Source organism: Bidens hawaiensis, unplaced genomic scaffold (assembly GCF_021521415.1).
Source record: "Bidens hawaiensis isolate Kalapana, Puna unplaced genomic scaffold, B.hawaiensis_p1.1 tig00029009_1, whole genome shotgun sequence".
NCBI lineage: Eukaryota > Viridiplantae > Streptophyta > Magnoliopsida > Asterales > Asteraceae > Bidens > Bidens hawaiensis.
The window spans coordinates 177,351-202,957 of NW_027494773.1; the positions used below are offsets into that span (position 1 = coordinate 177,351).

Below are 25,607 nucleotides of genomic sequence, written 5' to 3' on the forward strand. Positions count from 1 at the left end.
AGATTTTGTTCTAAAATGTATATGTAAACGTTTTATTTTTGTGTGTCTTTGCAGGGCCGTCTCCGTGAATTTAAATACCTTGGCCGAGCCAAAATAAAAAGGCTCGTAGGCTTTAGCGAAAACTTTTTATTTGCTAATGTATATAGATAAAATTTTTATCGACCGATTTATTATAAGTAGAAGTCATTATGAACATGTAATTATCTCACAAACCATTGTAAATAACCTTATTTTTAACACAAAAAAACATATATATATATGTAATATGTATTAAAAAGTTTGTGCTCCTGAAACTATGTCCCGGCCGATGGTGCGGCTCGCACACTCTCCGAGCCTCCTTTGTGTGTTTGTTTATGTTCAAGAACGGTTGTTTGTGTTCGTTAATGTTCATGATCGAACACTTGTTTGTATTCCTTATGTGTTTGTGAACAATTCATGAACATGTTCATTTCTTTAATAAACGAACATGAACAGTAAATCTCGTTCGGTAAATGTTCGTGAGCGGTCCATGAATATGTTCGTTCATTTATTTCTTTATTGACGTCATGCTATAGGGTTGGCGAAAACTATTTACCCGCGCCGGACATTAAAATAAATTCAAAAACATAAAATAATTTCTATTTCCCAATGACATGTTGTGGGTAAAAGTATTTACAAGGCAAACAATTAAATTTCCTTCTAAACCTATATCGACATGACCTCGCTATAGGGATGCTATCCCAATTGACAAATGTCGTGCATATACTCGTCAGGTCAGAGCAGTTTCTTGTAGTGTCGGCTCATTTGCAAAAGAAAAATCATCATCATCGTGCTAAGTATGTCCCACCAATAGCAAAGTTATGGTAGAGTCTGAGTAGGGTAAGATGCAGACAATCTTACCTCTACCCCATAGGGATAGAGACTGCTTCCGGTGAGACCCACGACTCGATTTGCAAAAGAAAAATATCAAGAAATATTGATAAAACATATTAATTAAGCTTACCTTGATGAATTCAAGAGTAAGTAGAGTTCTAAGTGAGGCATAAAGGCTAGCCATTTGTTTCCTTCTCTCCATTTCATTCTGGCTATGAATCAACTTCTTGTTTGTAAGATCAGCGGCAGACAAACTAGGGTTAGTTAACAAATTAGAACCATCTTTATTATGCTTTGTTCTAGCCTGATGATGATTAGTATTCCCATCCTTGGAAACATGATCATCATGAAGATCTTGTTTATAAATATTCTCACCAAACACCAGATCATCAGTTTGCTGAAAAGAAATCATCATGATAAATGATAATACGAGGTTATTCTAGAATAATAAATTAAGTAGCTAGTGATTGTTGGAGACAATAATCTGCTTAATTAATTAATTAGGATATGAGATCAACAGTAGGGACTGATGATCAGATCAGGTGATACGATCAAGATTTCTAGGAATCTTTGATATCATATTTTTGACTTTTTCTGGAAATAAGGGAAACCCTAAACTAAGACAATTGCTTTTCCTTTTTTTAAAGTTATTATTAAATATATTTATATTAAATATTAAGTGTGTGTTGTTATTTAATGATGCATGTGTATACATGTATAACAAAGTCACTTTGAAGCTTTCAAATCAATGGAAACCCTTTGATTAAGCTAATGATTTTTTAATGATGGAACCATCGACGTAGAGACGGTTTTAGTATATTTTTAAAGAATATTCTACTTTCACTAAAGAATTATAAAGTGTAAAAGAATAGTTAGGATTTAATAGTTTTCTTGTTTAAAAGCAGTAACGTTTAGGTCCTTACCTTAAAAGCAGTAACGTGGTTGTCAGTTCTTGTATGGCAACTAAGCTACACACACAATATACCCTTATACCCCCTATACCTCACCTGTAAGAAATTTGTTTTTCCAGAACTTGGTTAGATTTTGATTTGTATATCCCTATACGCAGCGTATGAGGAGACTTGTTAGGCTTAATCCAACTATTGGGAATTTGGATATCTCATCGCTTAAAACCAAGGCTCACCAAACTTGTTGTTCTTGAGCTTGAGTTTATATTATGTAAAAACCATTCAGTAAATAAATTTAAAAACTAAGTTTTAATCATCCAATTAAAATCTTTGACCGATGGTTCCATTGTACCAAATAAGAGATGATCGACATTTTATTTGAAAAATTATATATAAAGCGCCTATAAGTTATAAAGGAGAAGCCAAATCTTTATATAGTTTTATTGTTGCACATTCTATAGGAAGTTTAGTGGCAACAAGTAATATCGACGTTAATCAACAGATTGTAGGTTGTACTAGGGGTGAGCACGGTTCGGTTCGGTTATTGGGTGAAATCCAAACCTAAACCTAAGCTATCGGTTATTTTAGAATACTAACCAATCGGTAATCGGTTTTCGGTTATTCGATTATTCGGTTATTCGGTTATTTTCGGTTTCGGTTTAGGTTATTTTCGTTTTTTTATTGTGAGTAGACATTTACCATAAAAAAAAAAGAATTCAAAAAAATAGAGTACCTCATACATATTAAATTCAAAATACAAAAATAGGCACGTGTCATGTAGAACCAAACAAATACAAAGTTGTTTGAGTAGTATAGTTTAAAATTCAATAACGTTCTTAATAAAAAAAACTAAAGGTTTCCCGAATCTTCATTTATTCTCTTATTCATCTTCAAAGTTTAGACTCAATCTTGATCATATTCATAATCTTCATAACCATTAATGGTAGATTCTTTTGGTGTTTTGTTTCTGATCATAACATTTTAAAAAAACACATAGAAAACATAGGTTCGATTAATCGGTTCGGTTCGGTTTTTTTCGGTTTTTTTAAAATGGATAACCTAACCTAAACCCAAAAAATCGGTTTTTCTAAAAACTAAAAAATTAACCATCGGTTAATGCTTCGGTTCGGTCTTTTCGGTTTCGGTTCGGTTAATTCGGTTTTATACTCACCCCTAGGTTGTACGTAAGTTGTAACCCCCAAAATTTTTAATTATAAAATAGCGGATCATTTTGTTAAACACCAACTATGATAACTTATTAGAATATATTACATGTATTTAACTAAACACGGCAAATGGTATTCGTAACTTTTTAGTTTTTTTTATTATGGTTATGTTTGAATAAAAGAGAATATAAAAGAATAGAAAGTCGAACTTAAATTGAAAAGAGTGGCTCAAATACCCTCTAATGGTCTTGTAGTGTTTGTTTTATCCATCTAGCTTCTTAATAGTTGGTTCTCATTCACATGATAGCTGACGTTTTAAAAAAAAATAGACTAGGGAGATAAAAGTTTATTACGGGGCGTCACCTGCCAGTACCCTCCCAAGTCCCAACACCCAATCATCGGTATACAATATTGTACAACTTATCTGTCCAAATTGAACCCTTCAGAACCCGCATCTTCTGGTGCCAATGTTCCCAAGCTACACGAAGCCGTATGTTGTCTTCCGTCACACACAAATAATATTTCTTTCTTCAGTGACTCTAACATGTGGTCATAACCCGTCAACCCTACTAGTACCCAGAAAGGAGACATGCCTTGCCAATTAAATTTTTAAATATATAATTGATGCGGGAGCATCTTATTTAAAATCTAAATTTTATTTATCTTTTTCTATTTGTTCAAATTTCAAATTCTAAGTTTATCTTTTTATTGTTTTAGTATAAATAGTGTTATTAGGTTTCTTGTTTAATTAGTTGTTTATGTTTAATAAAAGTTAATTGTAAGCGTGAAGCTTGTCAACCGAATGTTTCGGTTCGGGTTATTTTGATTATGATCAATTGTTCTTGAGCCATTTGAGTAAAGCCGTGAAATCGGTATCAATAATAGCAATAAAGAGATGATCTTAATCAATTTTAACCATTAAAAGTTTTGAGTTATTTTAATCTATTTATTTGATCACTTCAAAATAATTCGTTTTGTATAACCAAAGTTGAACCAAATTAAAATACACTTGGTGTTTTATATCTTTTTTTTTAAAAGCGAGTAAAATATACTAAAAAACCACCTCGGAGATTCATATGAATCTTTTAACCGCCATTCCACGTGTCATCACCATACTCCTCCAACAAAACCACTCATCTTCTCCCTCTTTCTGCAACTGTTCTCACTTTCAATCTTTACCACCATTCTTTTAGTCACAAAAACATTCCCTTAAATTTATTAATAATCAATGGATTCACAACAACAACAAACAACAACACACACACTTAAGACACACGGACTGGCATTAGCCCGGGCCCACATCCATGACTGGTTGATCCTTTCACTGCTGTTAACAATCATGATCATATTAAGTATGGTTCATCCTTATAACCGCTTTGTGGGCAAGGACATGATGGCTGATTTTAAGTATCCCATCATGGATAGCACCATCCCTTTTTGGACTGTTCCAGTAAGTTTTATTATTATTATTATTATTATTATTATTATTATTATTATTATTATTATTATTATTATTATTATTATTATTATTATTATTATTATTATTATTATTATTTTGGATTCGAATATTCAATTTTCTGCAACAAATTGGAATTGAAATGGTGAAGTAATTATTATTATTATTATTGTTGTTGTTGTTGTTGTTGTTTTACTTTGATTTTGAATATTCATTTTGTGCAACATATTATAGCATATGTAATTATATTTTATTTTACTCTCTTTAACTTTTTTTTTGTTTTGTTAGTTGTATGCAGTTTTCTTGCCCATAGGTGTTTTTGCAGCATTCTATCATTACAGACAAGATGTTTATGATCTTCATCATGCAGTGTTAGGTGATCAATTTTTTTGGAATTTTTTTACTGTGGTTAAATGAATTTATGATGGTTTGATGTTCATTTGTTGTTAACAGGGCTTTTGTTTTCGGTTTTTATAACCGGTGTTATAACCGAAGCTATCAAAGATGCTGTTGGTAGACCAAGGCCCGACTTTTTCTGGCGGTGTTTTCCTGATGGAAAAGATGTATGCTTGTTTAGGGTTTTGCAATTTTGATTCTAGAAATGTTGGTGTGAACGGGTTGTGTTGGTTACGGGTCATATTGGGTTTGGTTTGAAAAATGTCGGGTAGTGGCCAAATTGGGTTTGGGTGGATACGGGTCGGGTAACGGGCCAAAATTGGTTTGGATTGAAAAATGGTAGGTTGGGTTACGGGCCAGATTGGGTTTGGTCGGTAACGGGTCACATTGGGTTTATGTTGAAAATGGGTTGGGTCGGGTTGTCCCAAGAAAAATTCTTTGTTGGTTTTCTATATACTTATTTTTAAATATTTTTTTTTTCGAACGACGACTTTCTTGTATTTAACGTGATAATTACGATTGCTTTGTCCGATTTTTTATTTTTTCTATTGTCGTCTTAGATATACGATCGATGGGGAGATGTTATATGCCATGGTGATATCGATGTTGTAAGACAAGGTCACAAGAGTTTCCCGAGCGGGCATTCTTCATGTAAGCAAAACAAAACCGCCTTAACTCTTTTATCTTAAGTAATTACATGCGCTATTTATACTTATTGTTTATAATTTTATTACAGGGTCTTTCTCTGGTCTTGGGTTTTTGTCACTTTACCTATCCGGAAAAATAAAAGCATTTGACCGCGAAGGCCATGCCGCAAAGCTATGCATAGTTTTCCTCCCAATACTTGTCGCGTGTTTTGTAGCCATTTCTAGAGTCGATAACTATCGGCACCACTGGCAAGATGTGATCGGTGGCGGTCTTATAGGTATATTTTTTATTTTTAAAATTTAAGGTCTTATAAGTTAGTTAAAAATAAATTGTGCATTATGTGTTGTAGGTATCACTATGGCGGTATTTTGCTACTTGCAGTTTTTTGCACCACCATATCATTCGGAAGGTTGGGGACCGTATGCGTTTTTTCGGGCTTTAGAGCCGCCGTGTGCAACCGCTCAAGGTGCTGGGGGTCCCCCGACGCGTGAAGGTGTGGGTGTGGTTGAAATTCAGCAACGTGGGACCGGAAGGGATGGTGAGTTGGCGATTGTGCGTTCGTATGAGGGTTCTGATATGTCGCTTGATGATATTGAAACGGGCAAGCGGTAGTCATGTTAGAAGATGTTAGAAGACTAGGTTGGATCTGTTTATATTTTGGTGTATGCACATTACTTTTCGGATGTAAACCTGTAATCTGTATGTATTTAGATTGATTCTACTTATTAAGAATTGTATTACTAAGTAGTGGTGTTAAATCTGCGGGTTGTGGAGGGCCGGAATACGGTTGGTTTTGGTGCGTTGGGTATACCAATCGAAACGAAACATAAAATGTAAAGTTGTGATGTGCCGAAACGAATATTAGCACATAAACGATTTTACTTTAATAAATACGGAGAAATAACATGTCAACTCTTAATGAGTTAACGTTTAATTGTCTTTTCAAAATACCGTTTAATTGTCTTTCCAAAACTCCGATAAAAAAATTCTAATAACGAATTCTTGATGTTTAATTGTCTTTTGAAAACACGCCGATAAAAAATAAATAAAATTTTCATAAATGATTAGGGGTGCATGAAGTTACACCTTCGTTAAGCGGACACAATAAATGTGGCAAGGGCCGGGAAGAAAAAAATAGGAGATGATTGACGCCTACAGTACCAATGAGAACCACAACCCCATATGATTAGATATTGGAGAAAGATGCAACGGGATATTCTCTTGAATTGAAGGGGACACGAAGAATGAGTTGGATGAAGAAGGATGCAAAAGTAGCGCTAGAAGTTGCGGCATCTACCTTGTCCATTTCAATACCAATTGGTTAAGCAGGTTCTAGTTCGTGCGCCTTTAGATTTGAATGGTAATTCACATAAAAAGTTAAATGTTTAAAGCAAAGTATAAAATATAGATACGAGGATATAAAATCCATGGTTTGGTTTGGTTCAGTTCAGTTGTAGTTAAAGTCAGTTAATAAATAAAGACACAATAACCATAACCAAATGGCCCAGTTAATTATATTCACTTAACCATAGCCGGGGCTCTATTAACACGAGCTTTAAAGAAAAAACCAAAAGCCCATTTCCACCAAAACCCTACCTCACTCACACTCATTCCTATATCAAATCATTCACCATCTTCCTCACCGTCGTTCTGCAAACCCTAACCCTAACAACCACCATGAAGTACAATCCACGCGTCACAAGCACACGCCGTAAATGCCGTCAAGCACACTTCACCGCGCCGTCAAGCGTCCGGCGCGTCCTAATGTCCGCGCCGCTCTCAACCGAGCTCCCAACCAAACACAACGTCTGGTCCGTACCCGTCCGTAAAGACGACGAGATACAGGTCGTCTGTGGGACCTACAAAGGCCGTGAAGGTAAAGTTGTCCAGGTGTACCGTCGGAAATGGGTGATTCATGTTGAACGGATCACTCGTGAGAAAGTCAACGGCCAGACGGTCAACGTTGGAATCAATCCGTCAAAGGTCGTTATCACCAAGCTGAAATTGGATAAGGATCGGAAGTCATTGCTTGAACGGAAAGCTAACGGCCGTGCCGGAGATAAATCTAAAGGCAAGTTTACGGAAGGTGACGTGGCAGCCGGTGCTGCTTCTATTCAGGAGATTGATTAGGGTTTTGTTTTCTGATTATTATTATTTATTTATATTATTATTATGTTACTTGTTTTTGGGACTTACTGTTATTGATATTATAGATTTTGTTTGATTAATGAGATTAACGTTAAAAGTTTTATTTAAATTTATGGTGTTTAATCGTAGTTGGTGTAATGTATACTTGGTTTGTTAAGGCTCGTTGAGCTTAAATGATATTTCTGTATAAGGCTTGAGCTCATGCTTGATAACTAAACTAGTTTTTTTAGCCTTGGGCTCGAAAAAACTTGTCTTGTGTCTCGTTTTTATCTTTCTGATCTCAGGTAGCTTCACTTGCTTCCAGCACTGCTTGTCTCCCTTAGGTTATCTCAAAAATTGATTTCTTGTATAATTTAATAAATTTTGTTATCTTGAATTGGTATATGTTTTTGTAATTTTCAAAAGTGTGTTGTTATCTTAATGTTTACCTATATTTTGAATGTTTTGAAACTGTTTTATGAAGTTTTGTTGAATCTTGGTTTGTATATACACATTTTTTATGTTGATTTTGATTTGAATCTATTTTTGAGTTTGAGTAACTCTTTAAGTTGGTTACTAATTGGATAGTTACATTCAAAGAACTTGCTTGTATGCATATGTTGCGTGCTTACTCTAACAAATAAGTCAACTTTGACTCAAGATTAGTTTATTTACAAAATGACCTAGCTTGAGCCAAGATTGGTTTGCTTGTTAGTGTGTGCATGCATCGTACATACTTGGAGTTTCTTTGAAAGTATTTGTCTAGTTGGTAGTCAATTTGTAGTGTTTGAAGTTGGTTGTTTAGAAAAATAGATTCAAATCAAAGCTAACTTAGCAATCGATTATACAACACGAGACTGAAAACATTCAAAATGTAGTGAAACATGAAGATAACGTACTTTTGAAAACACTTTGAAGACAGATTTTGGTTGAAGAAAATGAAACTAGTTACCTGAAACTAAGCGTTTGTTTTTATATAAAGTAAGGATTGGAAACAAGTGTTTATTGAAGCTAATGCGACTTATAAATTGTTAGCCTACCATGTAAAAGTGTGTAAAAGGTTGTGTTGAACAAATCAAGTCGAGCCTAGGTACCAAATGGAAGGGAGAAGTAGAAAAAAGATTTCTTTAATAAAGGATAAATGAACCATTTGCCATTTTTGCGCAGTTGGCGTTCTAACGTCTATTTTACTGTAGTTTTTGTGGGGAGTTGGTTTTAGTTGTATTTGAATGTGAGTTTAAATGTATTGCTCGTTAAACGAGTTTTAAGCTAGCTTGTTTAAGTTCGTGTTTATGTTTAGATTGGTTTAACTCGGCTAGCTTGTTATGCAATTATAGTTGAAATTTTGTCGGTTTGTATAGTCGGGCGATGTATTATGATATTGTCGATCATAATGCCGCTAAACTCTTAAATACAACTACCACTCGGGCCTTGGAGTTGCTGTTCTTGTACAATGGTGCTTGTCCACAAGAGATTGATTTCTTTCGAGTTTACTTAAAGGGCTATCACATGTTTATGATGATAGTGAATGAGCTGATTTTAAACATAATTACAATCGGATATGTAGGCTGCTTTTTGCACTGCTTTGAAAGAAAGTCATATTTGAGAGAAAGGGAATACTTTGGATCGAATAATAGAGCTTGCAGAATCGGAATAGCCGGATGAAGGTCAAGTTCTGTTGCTGGATCAACGATTCAGAATCAGATTCCATCGATTATTCCATTTAACAAATTTACTCGATTATACGTTTTGGGTTTAGCTATTCCTTTAGGGTGTGTTCGTTTCGCGGAATTCAATGGAATTGGACGGAATGGGATTTTAAATCCCATTCCTGTGTTCGTTTCACTATTAACTAGGAATAGAATGGAAAGAGAATCCCATCAAATCCCATTTTGATAGGATTTTAAAATCACACCAAAACATAAAGAAATGTTAAGGAATTGTTATAAACCTAACACAAAAGCCCTCTTTCATATTATCATCTTCACCAACCCCTCTCTCCACCAGCATGCTCCACCGCCGTTATCTACCACCGTGAACCATCATCGTCCTCCTCCACCGTTGAACCGTCATCGTTCTCCTCCACCGTCGTAACCGCCGCCGTAACCGGTCAACCCGTATCATATTCTACGTCAATAATAATGATAATCATAATAATAACAACGCTACCGGCGGCCTTGATGCCGCCGTGTTAAAGTCACTTCCGGTGTTCGTGAACTCCGAATCCGACGTGGACATTCCGGAATGCGCTGTGTGTTTGTCGGAGTTTGAACCTGGGAAACAGGTCGGGTTTTACTGAAATGCAAGCATGGGTTTCACACCGGGTGTATTGACATACTAGTTTTAATTTTTTTGAATTATTTTTAACTTTTTTTATATATATTTTTTATTTTTTTTAATTATTTTTTTGTTTGGTTTTTAAATAAATTTTCAATTGTTTAGTTAATTTTATATTTATATAGTTAATTTTATATTTATATTTTTAAATTTTTTTTAATTATCATGTTAGTTTATTATTTATATGTTAGTAGATTGAAGAGATGAATAGAATGGAGAAGATTCCAATTCCAATAACATATTAACCAACCAAACACATGATAGGGATTTTCAAACATTTCATTCCATTCCAATTCCAATTCCAATTCCAATTACAACTCCTTTAAAAAAATTCCGTGAAACGAACATGCCGCCACTGTTCTTATTTTCTCATCTTCTCACTTCAAACAAAAAATATGGTTATTCAAAAATCAATCTTTAGTTTTGCTTTAGGCCTCAGAAACATTGAACCAACTCTGGTCTAATAGTTCGATAATATCTCTAGTTCAAGCTTTGTATCGTCAAATGCAAGTATGCAATGATATCCGAACAGTTAAAATAAAGATAATCAGCCCACACACTTACTAATAACAAACTAAGTTCATCACTTTAATCAGCTATTCAACACTTTTAACACAGCTTCTTCAGCATACACGTATTCATTCGGTCTAATACGAGAATCTGCTCTATATAAAACTTCAAACTCACAATCTTACAAGATCTCCCATCAACAGTTCCGACTTTCTTTTATATATAAAAACACATTATGATGTCTAAACAACATACCTTAATTCTTGTGTTGCATCCGACCGCTTTCGGCACCAGCAAACGGATCAATTGTGACATTAATAACCGCAGGCTTTCTTGCAGAAAAAGATTAGCTCATCAGGAGTCCCGACAAGATAACCTTTTCCACCAAAAGCTTCAATTAGAAGATAATATGCTGCACCGGGGACAAATGAAGTGGGCGCTGGATCATCTTTGTAGGGCCCCGTAATATCATCGGGGTTTCTTCTGTCACCACCGTATACACCACCATTGTTGAACACTATCACCACCACGGGCAACTGATAACGAACCAATGTCTGCAAATGTATGAAAATTTGACAGATTTAGTTACAAATGGGTTAATCTAGGTTACAGATTTTGCTTAAAGCCACCTAAATCGTTTTATTTAAAATAATAAAAAAAAGAAAAAAAAATATTAATAATTACATGGATGGTCCCTGAGGTATCGTCATATTGCAACTTTAATCCCCAAGTTTAAAAAAGGACTAAGTTTAGACTAACTTTTGGCCGAAACATAATGCCAACGGTCCTTGAAATGGATGGAGGTTAACTTTTTCATTAAGTACGTGCGAATGACCAAAATACCCTTAATATCAAAAATATACACTATCTTGCTAAATTTTGAAAAGATTTGATCATCTAAAAATTATCAGAAAACCATATGGACTATTTCTAAATTTGCAAGATTAGATCTCTTAACTTCTAAACTTAAACGACCGGGCTCGTTTATTTTCACGAGATGAAAAGCCAAGCATGGGCTCAGCTTATAAAAAGCTCAAGCCAGCTCATTGCTCGTTAAATTCAATTTTTTTTCAATTGTTTTACACATTTTGATATACAAAAGACAAAAAATTAATTTTCCAACACACATAATACAAAATTTATAACATTATATGTATTATTTTGGTGTTTTTTTTTTCACTTAAAGATTGAGAGGCAGAATCAAAATATTGAATGTATTATTTTTTATTTTATTTTTTAAATAATTTTATATGAGATTATCATTACTATTAATGTTTGGGGGTTTAACTTAAACAAGCTAGTTATTGAGTGAGCCACGAGCCACTCATTTTCGTTTTCAAGTGAAGTGAGCATATTTTAACCGGTCAACACACCCCGTGCCTAATACAGCATGTTTCAACCCACCCATTTATGATTACTAATAAATATAATGAAAACCAACCTCGACTTCCATGGCGCTAAACCCAAACCCAGAGTCACCTTCAACCGCAACCACAAGCCGATCAGGTGAAGCCACAGCCGCAGCAATACAATAACCCAGCCCAACCCCCATTGTCCCCCACGTCCCAGCATCCAACCGAGTCCTAGGCTCGGTTTGAACCAAAACCGACCGACCCACATCCATAGTATTCGCCCCTTCCGACACCACTATTGGTGCCGGACTACCCAACCCAATAATCGCATCCCTAATAACCCTCATCGGCGTCAAGAAATTAAACGGCACAACGTCTTTCGCCAACTGAGCCTCCATTCTCGACACATTCTCCTTCACCTTACTCGTTATCGCCTCAATCCACGGATGCGACCGCCCCAAACAAAACGGGTCGTCCTTAATCTCCTTATTCAACACGTTAACAACCCGTTTCACATCACCAACCAACCCGACACACGGCTTCCGAAGCGCAACCTCACCTTCATCGATATCAATTATCACAAACTTAACATCTTTCGACCACTTTGGTGGCTCCCCGAAATGCAACAACCAGTTCAACCGCGCACCGATAACCACCGCAACGTCACATTTCCCAATCGCAAGCGACCTCGCCGCCGTCGCCGCCAGCTCGTGCGTGTCCGGCAACAACCCTTTCCCCATCGGCGTCGGCAAAAACGGGATCCCAGTCCTTTCTACCAACAGTTTAATCTCGTCCTCCGCCCGAGCTAACCCCGCACCTTTTCCAAACACAATCAACGGCCTCTCGGCTTTTCTAATAACCGATATCGCCTTAGCTATTTCATCATTTGTCACATTCTTAACTGTTTCTAATTTTCTATTACTTTCGGCTTCGTTTAATAACCTATTCGCTTCGGATTCGGGTAACGATTGATGAAGCACATCCGCGGGGATATCTAAATAACACCCGCCGGGCCGACCCGACCCGACCCGGCGAGATCAACGACACTAAAAACCGAACTGGGTATATCTCTAATATGTTTAACCTTAACAGAGAACTTAACGAAAGGCTTTACTGCAGCGATTTGATCGAGTTCTTGGAAATCGCCTCGACCAGCATCGAACTGGTTGCAGGAGCCGGAGATCATGACTAAGGGCCAGGCGTTGGCGGAGGCGATGGAGAGTCCGGCGAGGCCGTGGACGGCTCCGGGGCCGGAGACGGTGAGGAGGACGGCGGGACGGGCGGTGAGGTAGCCGAAGGCGGAGGCGGCGTAGCCTGCGGATTGTTCGTTGTGGAAGGCGATGAAGCGGACGCCTGAGGCGACGGAGCGGTTGGCTAAGGAGGTGACGGGGATGCCCACCACGCCGAACATGTGGGTCACGCCGGCGAGGGTTAGGGCTTTGGCGACAAGGAGGTTGCAGTCAATTGAGGCGGTTTGTTCGGTTGATTCAGCCATGAGTGTGTGTGTAGTGAATTGGGTGAAGTTGTGGTGGTGAAATAGAGGTGGATCTGGGTCTGATCTAAGTTAAGTGGATATTAAAATTGGTTTTGGCTACTGGATGGATTTAAGCCGCCGGTAAAGACGATGATGGTGATTCACGGAATCACAAGGTATAATAAACGTGTTTTGATTCCTCAACACACCTCACTCAACTCAACAATAAAGATTAGGATTTTTTTTTTTCATTATTGTTTTTTTTAAAGAAAGGAAAATATGTCTCTTTCTGCAGTAATTTTTGCAGAAATTTTTTGTTAATATTTTTTAGTGTCTACCGGTAAAAAGAAAAAAAAGTTCTCTGTTTATGGTCTACTGGAAGTATGGTTTTTTCGGTGGAAATTAAGTTCGATCTTCATTTGTGGCACTTTGAGTGGATATTAGCGATAGAGGATTTGAATTAGTTATTTTTTGAGGTTGTCAGTTAGAATCCTGAGCTCACTTGGGTTTTGGTTTCACCGTTTGTTATTGTGGTGGCACAACGTGGAAGCTAGTGGTATGGTTTTCCAGAGGAACACTCAAGTCAAACTCTGAAGCCAACGTAGGCCCGGTTAAGACAAAATAGTCTAATTGAAGTGAGACAACGGAACTTTCCAAATTAAAGAGTGCGATAGCTAACACATAATACACCAAAAAAGTTAAATACACCAAAAAAGTTAAATACACCATACTCTCCAAAGCTCCAAAGGGCACATACATTAATAATTAATTCACTTCTAACTCACTTGAACTCTTTACTATAATAATTTCTTTATTATCGAAGAACCTCTCACTGATTTTCACATCAAAGACTTAATGCATGGAGCGATCCCACGCGGTGAGAATAACATTATTTTGCTCTTAGCATGTAGCATACCAAGTCCAGTTGAACCGAAGGTCCACCCGAGTATCATAATTTGTCTTTGTCGTAGTTTATGTTCATTTTGTGACTATTTGTTTATGTTAGTAAACCTTTCGTTAAGGATTTCAACGAACAAATATACACGAACAAGTTCATTTTCTTAACTAACAAACATAAACAAAATAATCCATTCGTTTAAGTGTTCGTATTTGTTCAGTTGTTAGGTTGAAGCTAAAACAAATGAATAAACACGAACAAATGCTACCTCATTCTAGAGATTGGAATCAAAATGAGACAATTATCAAAAGAGGTATGATCCGTTGTGCTTGTCCTCAAAGCGTGTTATGCATACTACTCCTATTACGAGCTCAATGAACTTTTCATTACAGATCTAATTTATCTAATTTCGACTTCACAACCCCCAAATTCATTTTCCCACCTACATTAACAACCCAAACCAAATCATTTGTTTTTCTCAAATAAATATAATATACATTGATTTTTTATTCTACAAAAGTTACTATAAATATTAAAAACAAAAGGCTTAAATCAAAACTAGTATATTACTTATTTTAATTATAAGTAATTTATGAATTTTAATAAAAAAGTTTAAAGGACAAGAAACACCCCTAAATCCTCTAATGTGTCCGAAAACTTTGTATGGAGCTTAATGTAATTAATGAAAATAGCAAAATGACCAAAACCACGGTACGCCATACCTTTATTATGTTTAGTTTTCTAATATCATAATTTAAGTTTGTTTTAACACGTGTGTAGGGGTATGGTACTAAACCCGGCTTACGACCTTAATTTATTATGTTTGGCTTATTTTATTATATGGACTAATACAATATTATTGGGCTGAGGGGGTTTTGTGGAGGTAATCCTAACTGGGCTAGGCCCATTAGGGTACCATGATGGTGGCCATGAGGCTCCCTATATAAGGAGGTCTCCACCTCCTTATTAAGGGTTGTTCTCAATAAGAGCCACCACCATAACCATTTTTGTGTCTGTAAACAAGAGTTCCTCTAGATTTCTTAGCAGTCACCTCCACACTCCCAAAAACCATTGCAGATCTGAACGGAGGAGAGCGAGATTTGGTTACATCATCCCGTAGAAGACGATCCGAACTATGCCTGGTACGTTTCGTGTTTCTTCATTGGCTCCATCCGTGGGACCGGCAATGAACCGCACCTCAATCTTCTCGGTTTCATGTCCAGATCTGTGTTTCTGGAGTGACGCAGGTCAGATCTGGTTCTAATTCCTTCAGATCTGATTCTGTTTGAGCAACAGTTACGTTCGATATTCTTGTTCGTCTCTCTAGATCTGCGTTCATACGCAATGGGTGTCGGATCCAGATCTGATTTTTCAGTGTTCAATGCTGGAATAAGTTCTAGATCTATGGTCACAAAGCAAAAATTGGGAGCAAAAAAGGAATACACAGGTACAAATCTTTTTGCAGTGGGTACCATCCTATTTGCATATCTTTGTCTCATGTGGAAAGGCATCTTCTAGAAGAATAACAGGCTGTGTACAGCCTCAAAATAATAGTCATCAATATTATCTCATTTTAGGGTTTCAAATAAATTATATGGGGGTTTATTAGAGAGAGAGAGAGAGAAAAAAAACTCTCGTAGAACAATATGATGATTTGGGATGACTCATTTGAAGAAAGCATGGCACGCTCCAGCTTTTAACCATTCCCAAAAAATTTGTCTTTTTGTGATGAAAAAAGAGTACCCCACACATGCACATCGGTGCTCCTCCATCACCACCAGAGCAACTAAAGTTAACAGTCTCGGAAAAACTCCGCCACCGCGGAAATATCCATGCTCCGCCGCGCTACAATCCACGCGGAAACCACCATGCGAGTCGGAAGACGACTCCATGTCGTTGGTTTTGCGCAGAAGACTCCGCCGCCATGCATGCGCGCCCGCGAGTCACCACTCCGCCGCCATGCATGTGCGCCCGCGAGTCACCACTCCGCCGCCATGCATGCGCGCCCGCGAGTCATCACCCCGTCACCATGCATGCGTGCCCGCGGAAACCACCATGTGGGTCGGAAGACGACTCCATGTCCTTGGTTTTACGCAGGAGACTTTGCAGCAATGCATGCGCGCCCGCGAGTCACGACTCCGCCGCCATGCATGTGCACTGCCAATGATCAAGTCTTCGCTTCCATGCATGCACACTGCCAAGGATCAAGTCTTCGCTTCCATGCATGCAACCCTGCCAAGGATCAAGTCTTCGCTTCCATGCATGCACACTGCCAAGGATCAAGTCTTCGCGTCCATGCATGCACACTGCCAAGGATCAAGACTTCACCGCGATGCATGCGCGCTCAACTCTCCGCCATGCATGCGCACGCAACCCTTCGCCATGCATGCGCGCTCAACTCCCGCCATGCATGCGCGCTCAACACTCCGCCATGCATGCGCACGCAACCCTTCGCCATGCATGCGCGCTCAACTCCCGCCATGCATGCGCGCTCAACTCCCGCCATGCATGCGCGCTCAACTCCCGCCATGCATGCGCGCTCAACTCTCCGCCATGCATGCGCACGCAACCCTTCGCCATGCATGCGCGCTCAACTCCCGCCATGCATGCGCGCTCAACTCTCCGCCATGCATGCGCGCTCAACTCCCGACATGCATGCGCGCTCAACTCCCGACATGCATGCGCGCTCAACTCCCGACATGCATGCGCGCTCAACTTTCTGCCGCTATGCATGCGCGCCCACGGATCACCACTCCGCCGCCATGCATATGCGACCTTGGATCACCATTCCGCCACCATACGTACGCACAGCCGGGATCAAGACTGCCACCATGCATGCTCGCCAGCGGGTCACCATTCCGCCGCCATGCACGCGCGCCTGCGGATCCTCACTCCGCAGCCATGCATGCGCGCCCGCGGAAACCACCATGTAAGTTCGAAAGACGACTCCATGCTTTTGGTTTTACGTAGAAGACTCCAACGCCATGCATGTGCACGTAACCTTCTACCATGCTTGTGCGCAACTCGCCGCTATGCATGCGCGCTCAACTCTCCGCCATGCATGCGCGCTCAACTTTCAGCCGCTATGCATGCGCGCCCGCGGATCACCACTCCGCTGCCATGCATACGCGACCTTGGATCACCACTCCGCCTCCATGCATGCGCGCACCGCAGATCAACACTCCGTTAGACGAACACCGATCACCGCGGATCATTATGAACGGCGCGGGTCACCTATGAACATTCGCAGGTCACTAATGCAAGTCAGTGGATCAAAACGACGCGGGTCGCCTCTGCAACCTCATGAAAGCTCCAGCATCTGTGGCCACGTGAAACATCCGGCGTATCAATTATGGACCCTACGAAATGACATTCACTCCGGTCACCACTGACCACATGCACGCGCCGCGGGCTGCGACCAAAGCGCCGCCTGCCTCTAATGGTAGCAAGAAAAGCTGCGGACGGGTAAATTTCAAACAAAGCTACGGGTATCGTTTCTGGCTTCTGCGACCCGCGACCAGACATAAAGGTCGGGAGCCTAATAATATCCCAAACGGCCACACGCCAAACATAAAGGTCGGGAGCCTAATAATATCCCACATGGCCACGCGCCAAACATAAAGGTCGGGAGCCTAATAATATCCCAAACGGCTACGCGCCAAACATAAGGGTCGGGAGCCTAATAATATCCCACATGGCCACGCGCCAAACATAAGGGTCGGGAGCCTAATAATATCCCACATGGCCACGCGCCAAACATAAAGGTCGGGAGCCTAATAATATCCCAAACGGCCACGCGCCAACGTAGGTTGGGCACACCTCATAATTTGCCCGAGGATGGGAACCTTGTAATACATCCACTTTTAGTTGATATGTTTTTGCAGGTTCGGCTACGAGTCGCACAAGCACCTATGACATTATTATTATCTGGCCGTTTGTGCCTCCATTATTATTTTGAAGACAAGCCGGGATAGTCATCCTGCGTAGAAGAGGCCCTTGAGGGCCAATCATTATCATCATATTATAGCTCATAAGCCGCAACTCGCGCATGCTTCATTATTTTATAGCTCGACCCGCGCCACTATTGTTATGATGCGTGCTATATCTTATTCATGCCAGTGCACCATTATTATCATAAGGATCACAACATGTCACCATCATGGAGAAAACCTCTCAAAACTCAAAGACAATAAAGACAAGGCCGAAGAAAAGGGAAAAAGCCGCCTCATATCCTAACACACCTTATGAAGTCCAGCGCTCCACCTAAACGCTTACACGCCTAGGAGCAACACTGGACTTGGTGGGCTTGTAGGGGTATGGTACTAAACCCGGCTTACGACCTTAATTTATTATGTTTGGCTTATTTTATTATATGGACTAATACAATATTATTGGGCTGAGGGGGTTTTGTAGAGGTAACCCTAACTGGGCTAGGCCCATTAGGGTACCATGATGGTGGCCATGAGGCTCCCTATATAAGGAGGTGGAGACCTCCTTATTAAGGATTGTTCTCAATAAGAGCCACCACCATAACCATTTTTGTGTCTGTAAACAAGAGATCCTCGAGATTTCTTAGCAGTCACCTCCACACCCCCAAAAACCATTGCAGATCTGAACGGAGGAGAGCGAGATTTTGTTACATCATCCCGTAGAAGACGATCCGAACTATGCCTGGTACGTTTCGTGCTTCTTCAACGTGCATGAATTTATTTCAAGAAAATGAAAAAACAAACATGTATGATAAACCATACTCATGAATCTTATCATAAAAGAACAAAGCTAGATAACTAGACATGTCACTGTTGCAAAATCAAAACAAAAGCAAACCAAGAAATTTGTAAAAGTTTCTTGGTGTAACAACGTACTTTTTATATAATCATCGGTAGGCCCCGACTTACTGTTATATCAACCCAAGCAGCTGCTTTGGGCCACCAAGTTAAAGGGCCACCAAAATTTCGTAGGTTTTTTTTTTCATAAAAAAAAAGAAGCAGAACATCGAAAATGGCCAAGGAAGTGAAAATTGTAATGAAAGAGTTTCATTTAGGGTTTCGTAGATGTATGTTTTAATTTAACTCACTATTACTTGATGTTGGCTGTTGGTGCAATTTGCAAATGTATTTTATGAAGCTTAATAATTTTGACCAACAAATTCTTCAAGTCAACATCTACGCTACTAAATACCATAGATCATATTGCATCAAAATCTTTATTTTCTTTTCTGCTTCTTTTTTTTATTTGCATACAATTTGTCCTTCTTGGTTCTAATGTTGAGTGTTTAAATGGTTGTTTCGTTATCGTGGTCTCAGTGGAAGCATGCCAGAATGTGCGGAGTGGTGTTTTTGACCTCTATGAAGGGACTGCATATGTATGCCCGGTAATAATCATAAGAAAAGATGGTCACATCCGAGCATATCAATGGTTGAATCTACTTTGAATGATAACTCATCATAATTATTATAATTACAAGTAAAATAATTATATGTATGAAAAGAGTCCCGATTTTAAACTTTGCTTAGGGTCTCCAAAAAGGTTAGGCCGGCCCAGATCATCGGTTATACATTTACCTACTGATACAAGACAAGATCCTTAAATAGGAATGGCTCTGTTAACAGTGGGGTAGACAACGAACGCCCCTTAGGTTTAGGGTTCGAGTTAATTTGAGTTTTGGTTAAAAAGACACCTCTACTTCTAGCAAGGAGCTAGAAGGTAGACTATTAAGTTAAATGTCAATTGAAACATTTAGTCTCTCGTATCATAAATATTGTCCGTTTTACCCCTAATGAATGGCCCACCGAAACTCACGACATTGTTTTTTGGTTGCTTCGGCAGAGACTTCCAAAGATGTCATATATCGTAATACTACTTCTATATGGGCAAGCTTAAGTGTGGAGCTATCCTTTCGTTCACTAACATTAAACCCGCAATGCATTGGTGATTTAAAGGAAGGGACATTACCAAGAATCTCTCATGTCTAAGCCGATGTGGAATTCGCCAATGATGTGACGTAAATGAACTTCGGAGTTAACCTAAGTCTATTAAGGGCGACAAATAAATTTGGTTTGAATCAACTTCCATGATGATTTCAACTCTTAGAAGTTGTGTTTTTATTATAAACGTTAGTGATTTAAAAAGTGGGACATTTAAATATGAACCAAGAATCTCTTCTGTCTACGTATTATATGAGATTCGTATGTTAGATAAATAAACTTCTTAAGGGCGATGAACAAATCTGGTTTAAATCAACCTCCATGATAATTCCAACTCTTAGAAGTTGTGTTTTTATTAGAAGCGTTGGTGATTTAAAAAACGGGTCATTTAAATATAAATTAAGAATCTCTACTTTGTATGGTCGATGTGAAATTCGCCTAGAATGTTACCTAAATGAACGTCTTAATTTATTAAGGGCGATGGAGAAATTTGGTTTAAATCAACTTCCATGATAATTCCAACTCTTAAAATTAGGTGGCGTTTTTATTAGAGTTTAGTATGTTTTAAGAGTCTACCATGAAATGTAGAGATTTTTTGTTTGCTTTTAAAGATTAATTGAGCAAATTATCATTATTTGATCCAATTAGTTTTGATATTTTTTTACATGACTTGTCAATGTCATGATCGGTCTATTTTTTCACCTCCACTAAAAGAAAAATCTTGGTTCCACCACAGTTGATAATAATAATAATTTTTACAACATAACTAGATAAGTACAAAAAAGAATAAAGAATAAAGGAAATTAAGATGCATAACAATCATCATGATAGACCATACGAACCTCCATTAGTTATCACAAACAACAAAGATATAACCAGATATATAACAGCATGCCATTATTGTAAAACAAAAGCAAACCAAGAAATATCCATTAATTAGCAATAGTTCTATTAATGTTAAAAGAAGAGTATCAAATCCAAGTTAAGTGTGTTTTTAAGAGTCTAATATGAGATTTTTTAGGTTATTTATTTTTGCTTTTAGAAATTATAATTAATTGACCAAATTATCATTATTTGATCCGATTAGTATATTTTTTGACATGACTTGTCATGATCGGCCTATTTTTTTCGCTCCCACTAAAAGAAAAATGTTGGTTATATCACTGTTGATAATAATAATTTTTGTAACATTATAACTAGATAAAAGTATTAAAAAGAATAAGAATAAAGGAAATATATATTAAGATGCATATATAGCAAAAACATGATATATAAGCTAAACCATACTCACGAATCTCCATTAGTTATCACAAACAACAACTTAATGTGACAACCAGATAACATTACAACAAAACAAAAACAAAAACCCAAGAAATTTGTAAAAGCTTCTTGGTGTCACAACCTTTTATTTAAACATGGGTTTATACTTATACATTTACGTAGTGAGATGAGATGAGATGAGATGAGATGAGATTGAGATCCTTAAATAGGAATGGCTCTATTAACCTTGGGGTACACCACAGTGGCCGGATGAGCCATAATACGTCTGCCTTTCATATGCTTAAAACAATACACCAACGCTCCCACCGGCCACTCCACCACCGCCGCAGCCACAAAGGCCAAGAAGCCCACCGTTGGGCCCACCACCTTGCACCGGCACGGGTTGCTCTTTGTTCCACACTGTATACATATTGGGAATCCAACTGCCATCTTGTTGATCTGTTTGTTTGTTTGCAGAATAATATGAATATGATGAGTTTGGTAGGTGGTAGGTTTGAGGTTTTTATAGGGTTGTTTTTGTAATTTTATAATGGATTAAGGTGGCAAGTGAGTGCCACGTGTTGTGGTGATGAGTGTGGGTGTGTACACGTGGCGTGTAACTAGGACACGTGGAGGAAGGTTAGGTTAGTGAAGGTGTTGTGGAATTCGTGGATGTGTGATTAATTCGAATTTCGAATGTGGTGCTTCTTTACTCTTACCTGTCTACTAATCGGTGTTATACATTTTAACCAAGAACGAATAAAGTTTCGCTAACCTGAGCAACCAAATGAGCAGATAATATTATTGGATAACCCAAACTCTAACAAACCATCTTTTGCTTTAAGAAAGTATCGTTAATTAAAGGCCCACTTTGTTAAAAGCCAATTGAAATCGAATTTGAGACCTTGTGGCCTTCATCTCATATATTCATTTCTCTCCAATACCAGTTGAGCTAAAACTCGTTAATACTCATAGTGTTAGATGGAGGTAGAGGTGCACAAACCGGTTTTTTTAAAAAAACCGGTTCGGTTATTAACCGGACCGGTTTTTTTTGGCCCGGAAAAAAACCGGTTCGGTTAATAACCGGACCGGTTAATAACCGGTTTTTTTTTGTCAAAACCCTAACCGGTCTAACCGGTTAGGACCGGTTTAGAAACCGGTTAATAAACCGGTTTTTTTATTAACCGGTTTTTTTTATTAACCGGTTTTTTTTTTTCTTTTTTTAAATTTCGCGGTTTCAAATACGAATATTTGTTTTTTATATTTTGTACTTAATGAAGACCATTATTTTTTCACAGTATAAACAAACCGGTAACTACAAGGCAAAACGGTAACTACAAGGCAAAACGGACTGACCGAAGCCATTCTTTGCTTTCGTTGTTAGGGTTCTTTGCTTGGAAGATGAGTATGAGTGTGTGTTGGTGAATGTGTTTTCAACAAACCAAAGATTAAAAACACATAACTTTCATTTATAGTTTTTACATTAAAAATACAAACATTAAATCGTTATCGCATATTCGTAACTCAAAAATACAAACATTAAATCATTAACACTGAAGAAATCTCTGCCAAGAACTGTTGTTCATGATTGAACTCAAAAATACAAACATTAAATCGTGAACTAGCAGATGCTCCTGTTGTTCCCAATCGCAGTTTGTTCATGATTTGCCTCCATGTTTGCTGTTTCTTTAACTAAATTAGAAAAATCCAAATCAACAAGTAAATAAGAGCACATATTAGGAAAAAGAATGCTTAGACACGATTACATGAACAACTTGCTGTTTCTTACTCATGATCTGCCTCCATGTTTGCTGTTTCTTTAACTAATTTTCTTCGCTACCCGATCCCGAGCTATTTCTTAGGTAATCGTCGTACGCGGCTTCTTCATCGGTCATTGGTTGAGTGTGTCCTTCATTGACCTCGTCTTCATACAAGCCCGCTTCATACTCCATTTCCCCCTCGAGTGAGCGTTGATGTTGTGCCCTATCTAAAGAGTCCAAGTAATCCTTGTAGCAAATCGACATCTCTATAGCTGGTGCAGTGAGTCGAGTCCTCCTAATCGATATAACCCTGCTAGAAACAGAAAAAACAGACTCCGAAGCTACCGTGGAAGCTTGGACCGTTAGTAAATCTTTGGCCATGGCGGCGAGGATCGGAAACTCATCCTCCTTACCTCTCCACCAAGCCAGCAAATCAAGACTTCTAAATTCATCCGGAGTCATGTGTTTCACAAAGTTGGTACCACCATACCTTCCAAGTTCACTGCTTGGGGTGTTTACCTTTTGACGTTTACCGGCGTCTTCCCAAATCATGTAGTACATCCCCATTTCAAGGTCGGTTTGGGATTGGGATTGGGCAACAGCTCTTAACGAGTCATGAATTTGGGAAGACGACCCGTATTTTGTAAGGTAGACATCATACATGTTTGACAAGGTGGTGTTGAAAGCATTCTTTAAAGTTTGGCTATAATAGGGGTTTTGATCGTCGTTTAACCCTAGCTCATCACAAATTTTTTCTATTAAAGCTTCAACACCACCAACATTGATGCAAGGGTTTAACGCAGCAGCACATGTCAAAACAGCGGGTAGTTCTTGAAAATATTTTCTAAATTTTTCTTTCATTTTTACACCCATATCAAAATAAGGTGCACCCCTACAATGAAGTTCACTCAACTTTGTGCACATGACAGCAATTTTTGGTAAAGCAATGGGGCTTGTTGGATAGTAAACCCCGGATAAACTAGTTGTGCAAGATTTAAAAATTTGAAGGACCTCCGTAACGATCTCAATCAATAACCAGTTTCTATGATCGTACGGTGCACATTTACCCCTACTTGACAAAATTTGATGAAACGCAATTAATGATTCTTTTTGTTGGATGGCTTTCTCAAACATATTACAAGTCGAGTTCCATCTTGTTGGACAATCCCAATTTGGCCCCAACCATTGACAATTAGCTTCTACACAAAATTTTTTGTATCTTGAAAATGTTTTATTGTTGCTAAAAACATCTCGTAACATTCTTTTAAAATTGTTTCTTTGCGTTTCGATCACGTTTAACCCATCTTGCACGGCCAAGTTGATAATATGTGCAATGCATCGGCTATGAAAAAACGCTCTATCACAAATAGGTTTATACTTTAATTTTAAATGGCCAACCGCGGCCGTATTGTTGGACGCGTTATCAAACGAAATTGAAAAGATTTTATGTTCAATCTTGTATTGTCGAATGACTTTATCCAATATTTGAAAAATATTTCTACCCGTGTGCGGGTAATCAAACAATTGAAACGCAACGGTTCGTTTCATCATTTGCCACGACTCGGGGTCAACCCAATGAGCCGTCACACAAATGTATGAGTCGGGCGAACCATGAGGTACCGACCACACATCCGTTGTTAAGTTTACACCAGTTTGTAAGTTTGAAAAGTATGAAATTAGTTCGGATTTAGCGTTTTTCCATGCTTTAAGACAATCTCTTCTAAGGGTCGAACGACTTACGTGTTGGTAGCGTGGTTGAACATAGTTTTGCATCATCTCCGTGAATTGAGGGTTGTCGAAGTGGTTGAAAGGAAATGTTTGTTGAATCACAAAGTTTGAAAACTGTTGACGTACCGCTTCAACGTCGTACGTAAACACCGCTCCTTGATTCGTCATCTCCGGCTGCGAACTACTTCCCGATTCGTCCTTCAAGGCCTTGCAAAAGGGCCTTTGTACATGCGCTTTTAAAGTGGAGTTTGCATCTTTGCCATAAAACTTCAAACAATGTTTGCATCGAGCTTTTTGGCTACCGTTAGACATTTCGCATAGGTCGAAATGTTGCCAAACATCATGGTTTCGTTTCGTGGGGATGACCCGAACGACCGTTTCTCCCGTGTTCAAGGCACCCATGTTGACGGATGAAGCAGCACTTTGGGAGGCCATGATAATTGACTACGAAATAAGAGTGGTATACTCGAGTATGAAATAAACGACTACGAAATAAGAGCGTATGGAGTGGTAATGTGGTATAATTGAGCGTGAGATAACAAAATAATCGCGTATGAAATAAACGTTTAGAGCGTTTGGAGTTGTATAATCGAGTGTGATCTAACCAATACCCAACCTAAACTATATATAGATGTTTGTGGGGGTAAAATGGTAAAAAAAAAAAAAAAAGGTCCAAAAACAAAAAAAAACGGGCATATAGCCGTTATAAACCGGTTTTTTTATAAACCGGTTAACCGGTTTTTTTATAAACCGGTTAACCGGTTTTTCCATAACCGGTTAATAAAAAAAACCGGTTTTTCCATTAACC

The 25,607-nt window shown here is 38.4% G+C and overlaps 2 protein-coding genes and 2 pseudogenes across 3 annotated transcripts; 2 read left to right on the top strand and 2 right to left on the bottom strand.

Annotated features, from left to right (window-relative positions):
• The first annotated feature begins 4,005 nt into the window (after nucleotides 1–4,005).
• On the top strand, nucleotides 4,006–6,171 carry LOC143578073 (lipid phosphate phosphatase 2-like). The gene is made up of 6 exons (XM_077061740.1): nucleotides 4,006–4,376; nucleotides 4,671–4,758; nucleotides 4,836–4,945; nucleotides 5,339–5,429; nucleotides 5,515–5,703; nucleotides 5,776–6,171. Exons 1-6 carry the CDS (start codon nucleotides 4,155–4,157, stop codon nucleotides 6,036–6,038), a joined length of 963 nt encoding a protein of 320 aa, XP_076917855.1. The 5' UTR covers nucleotides 4,006–4,154; the 3' UTR covers nucleotides 6,039–6,171.
• Nucleotides 6,172–7,058: 887 nt separating this feature from the next.
• LOC143578074 (large ribosomal subunit protein uL24z pseudogene) lies at nucleotides 7,059–7,671 on the top strand (annotated as a pseudogene).
• A 2,799-nt stretch (nucleotides 7,672–10,470) lies between these two features.
• On the bottom strand, nucleotides 10,471–13,469 carry LOC143578065 (2-hydroxyacyl-CoA lyase-like; annotated as a pseudogene). The gene is made up of 2 exons (XR_013143211.1): nucleotides 11,842–13,469; nucleotides 10,471–10,954 (listed from the first exon to the last, which is right to left on the bottom strand). The product of XR_013143211.1 is annotated as a 2-hydroxyacyl-CoA lyase-like (transcript).
• Nucleotides 13,470–21,404: 7,935 nt separating this feature from the next.
• LOC143578076 (uncharacterized) lies at nucleotides 21,405–21,782 on the bottom strand. Its single transcript, XM_077061741.1, has one exon. It carries the CDS (start codon nucleotides 21,759–21,761, stop codon nucleotides 21,534–21,536), a length of 228 nt encoding a protein of 75 aa, XP_076917856.1. The 5' UTR covers nucleotides 21,762–21,782; the 3' UTR covers nucleotides 21,405–21,533.
• Nucleotides 21,783–25,607: the final 3,825 nt, after the last annotated feature.

Bases quoted from the DNA above. Each gene is read 5' to 3' on its own strand.
- LOC143578073 (XM_077061740.1), top strand. From the start codon at position 4,155: ATGGATTCACAACAACAACAAACAACAACACACACACTTAAGACACAC. The intron at 4,377-4,670 runs GTAAGTTTTATT...TTGTTTTGTTAG, and splicing joins TCCCTTTTTGGACTGTTCCA to TTGTATGCAGTTTTCTTGCC. The intron at 4,759-4,835 runs GTGATCAATTTT...TGTTGTTAACAG, and splicing joins TCTTCATCATGCAGTGTTAG to GGCTTTTGTTTTCGGTTTTT.
- LOC143578076 (XM_077061741.1), bottom strand. From the start codon at position 21,761: ATGGCAGTTGGATTCCCAATATGTATACAGTGTGGAACAAAGAGCAAC.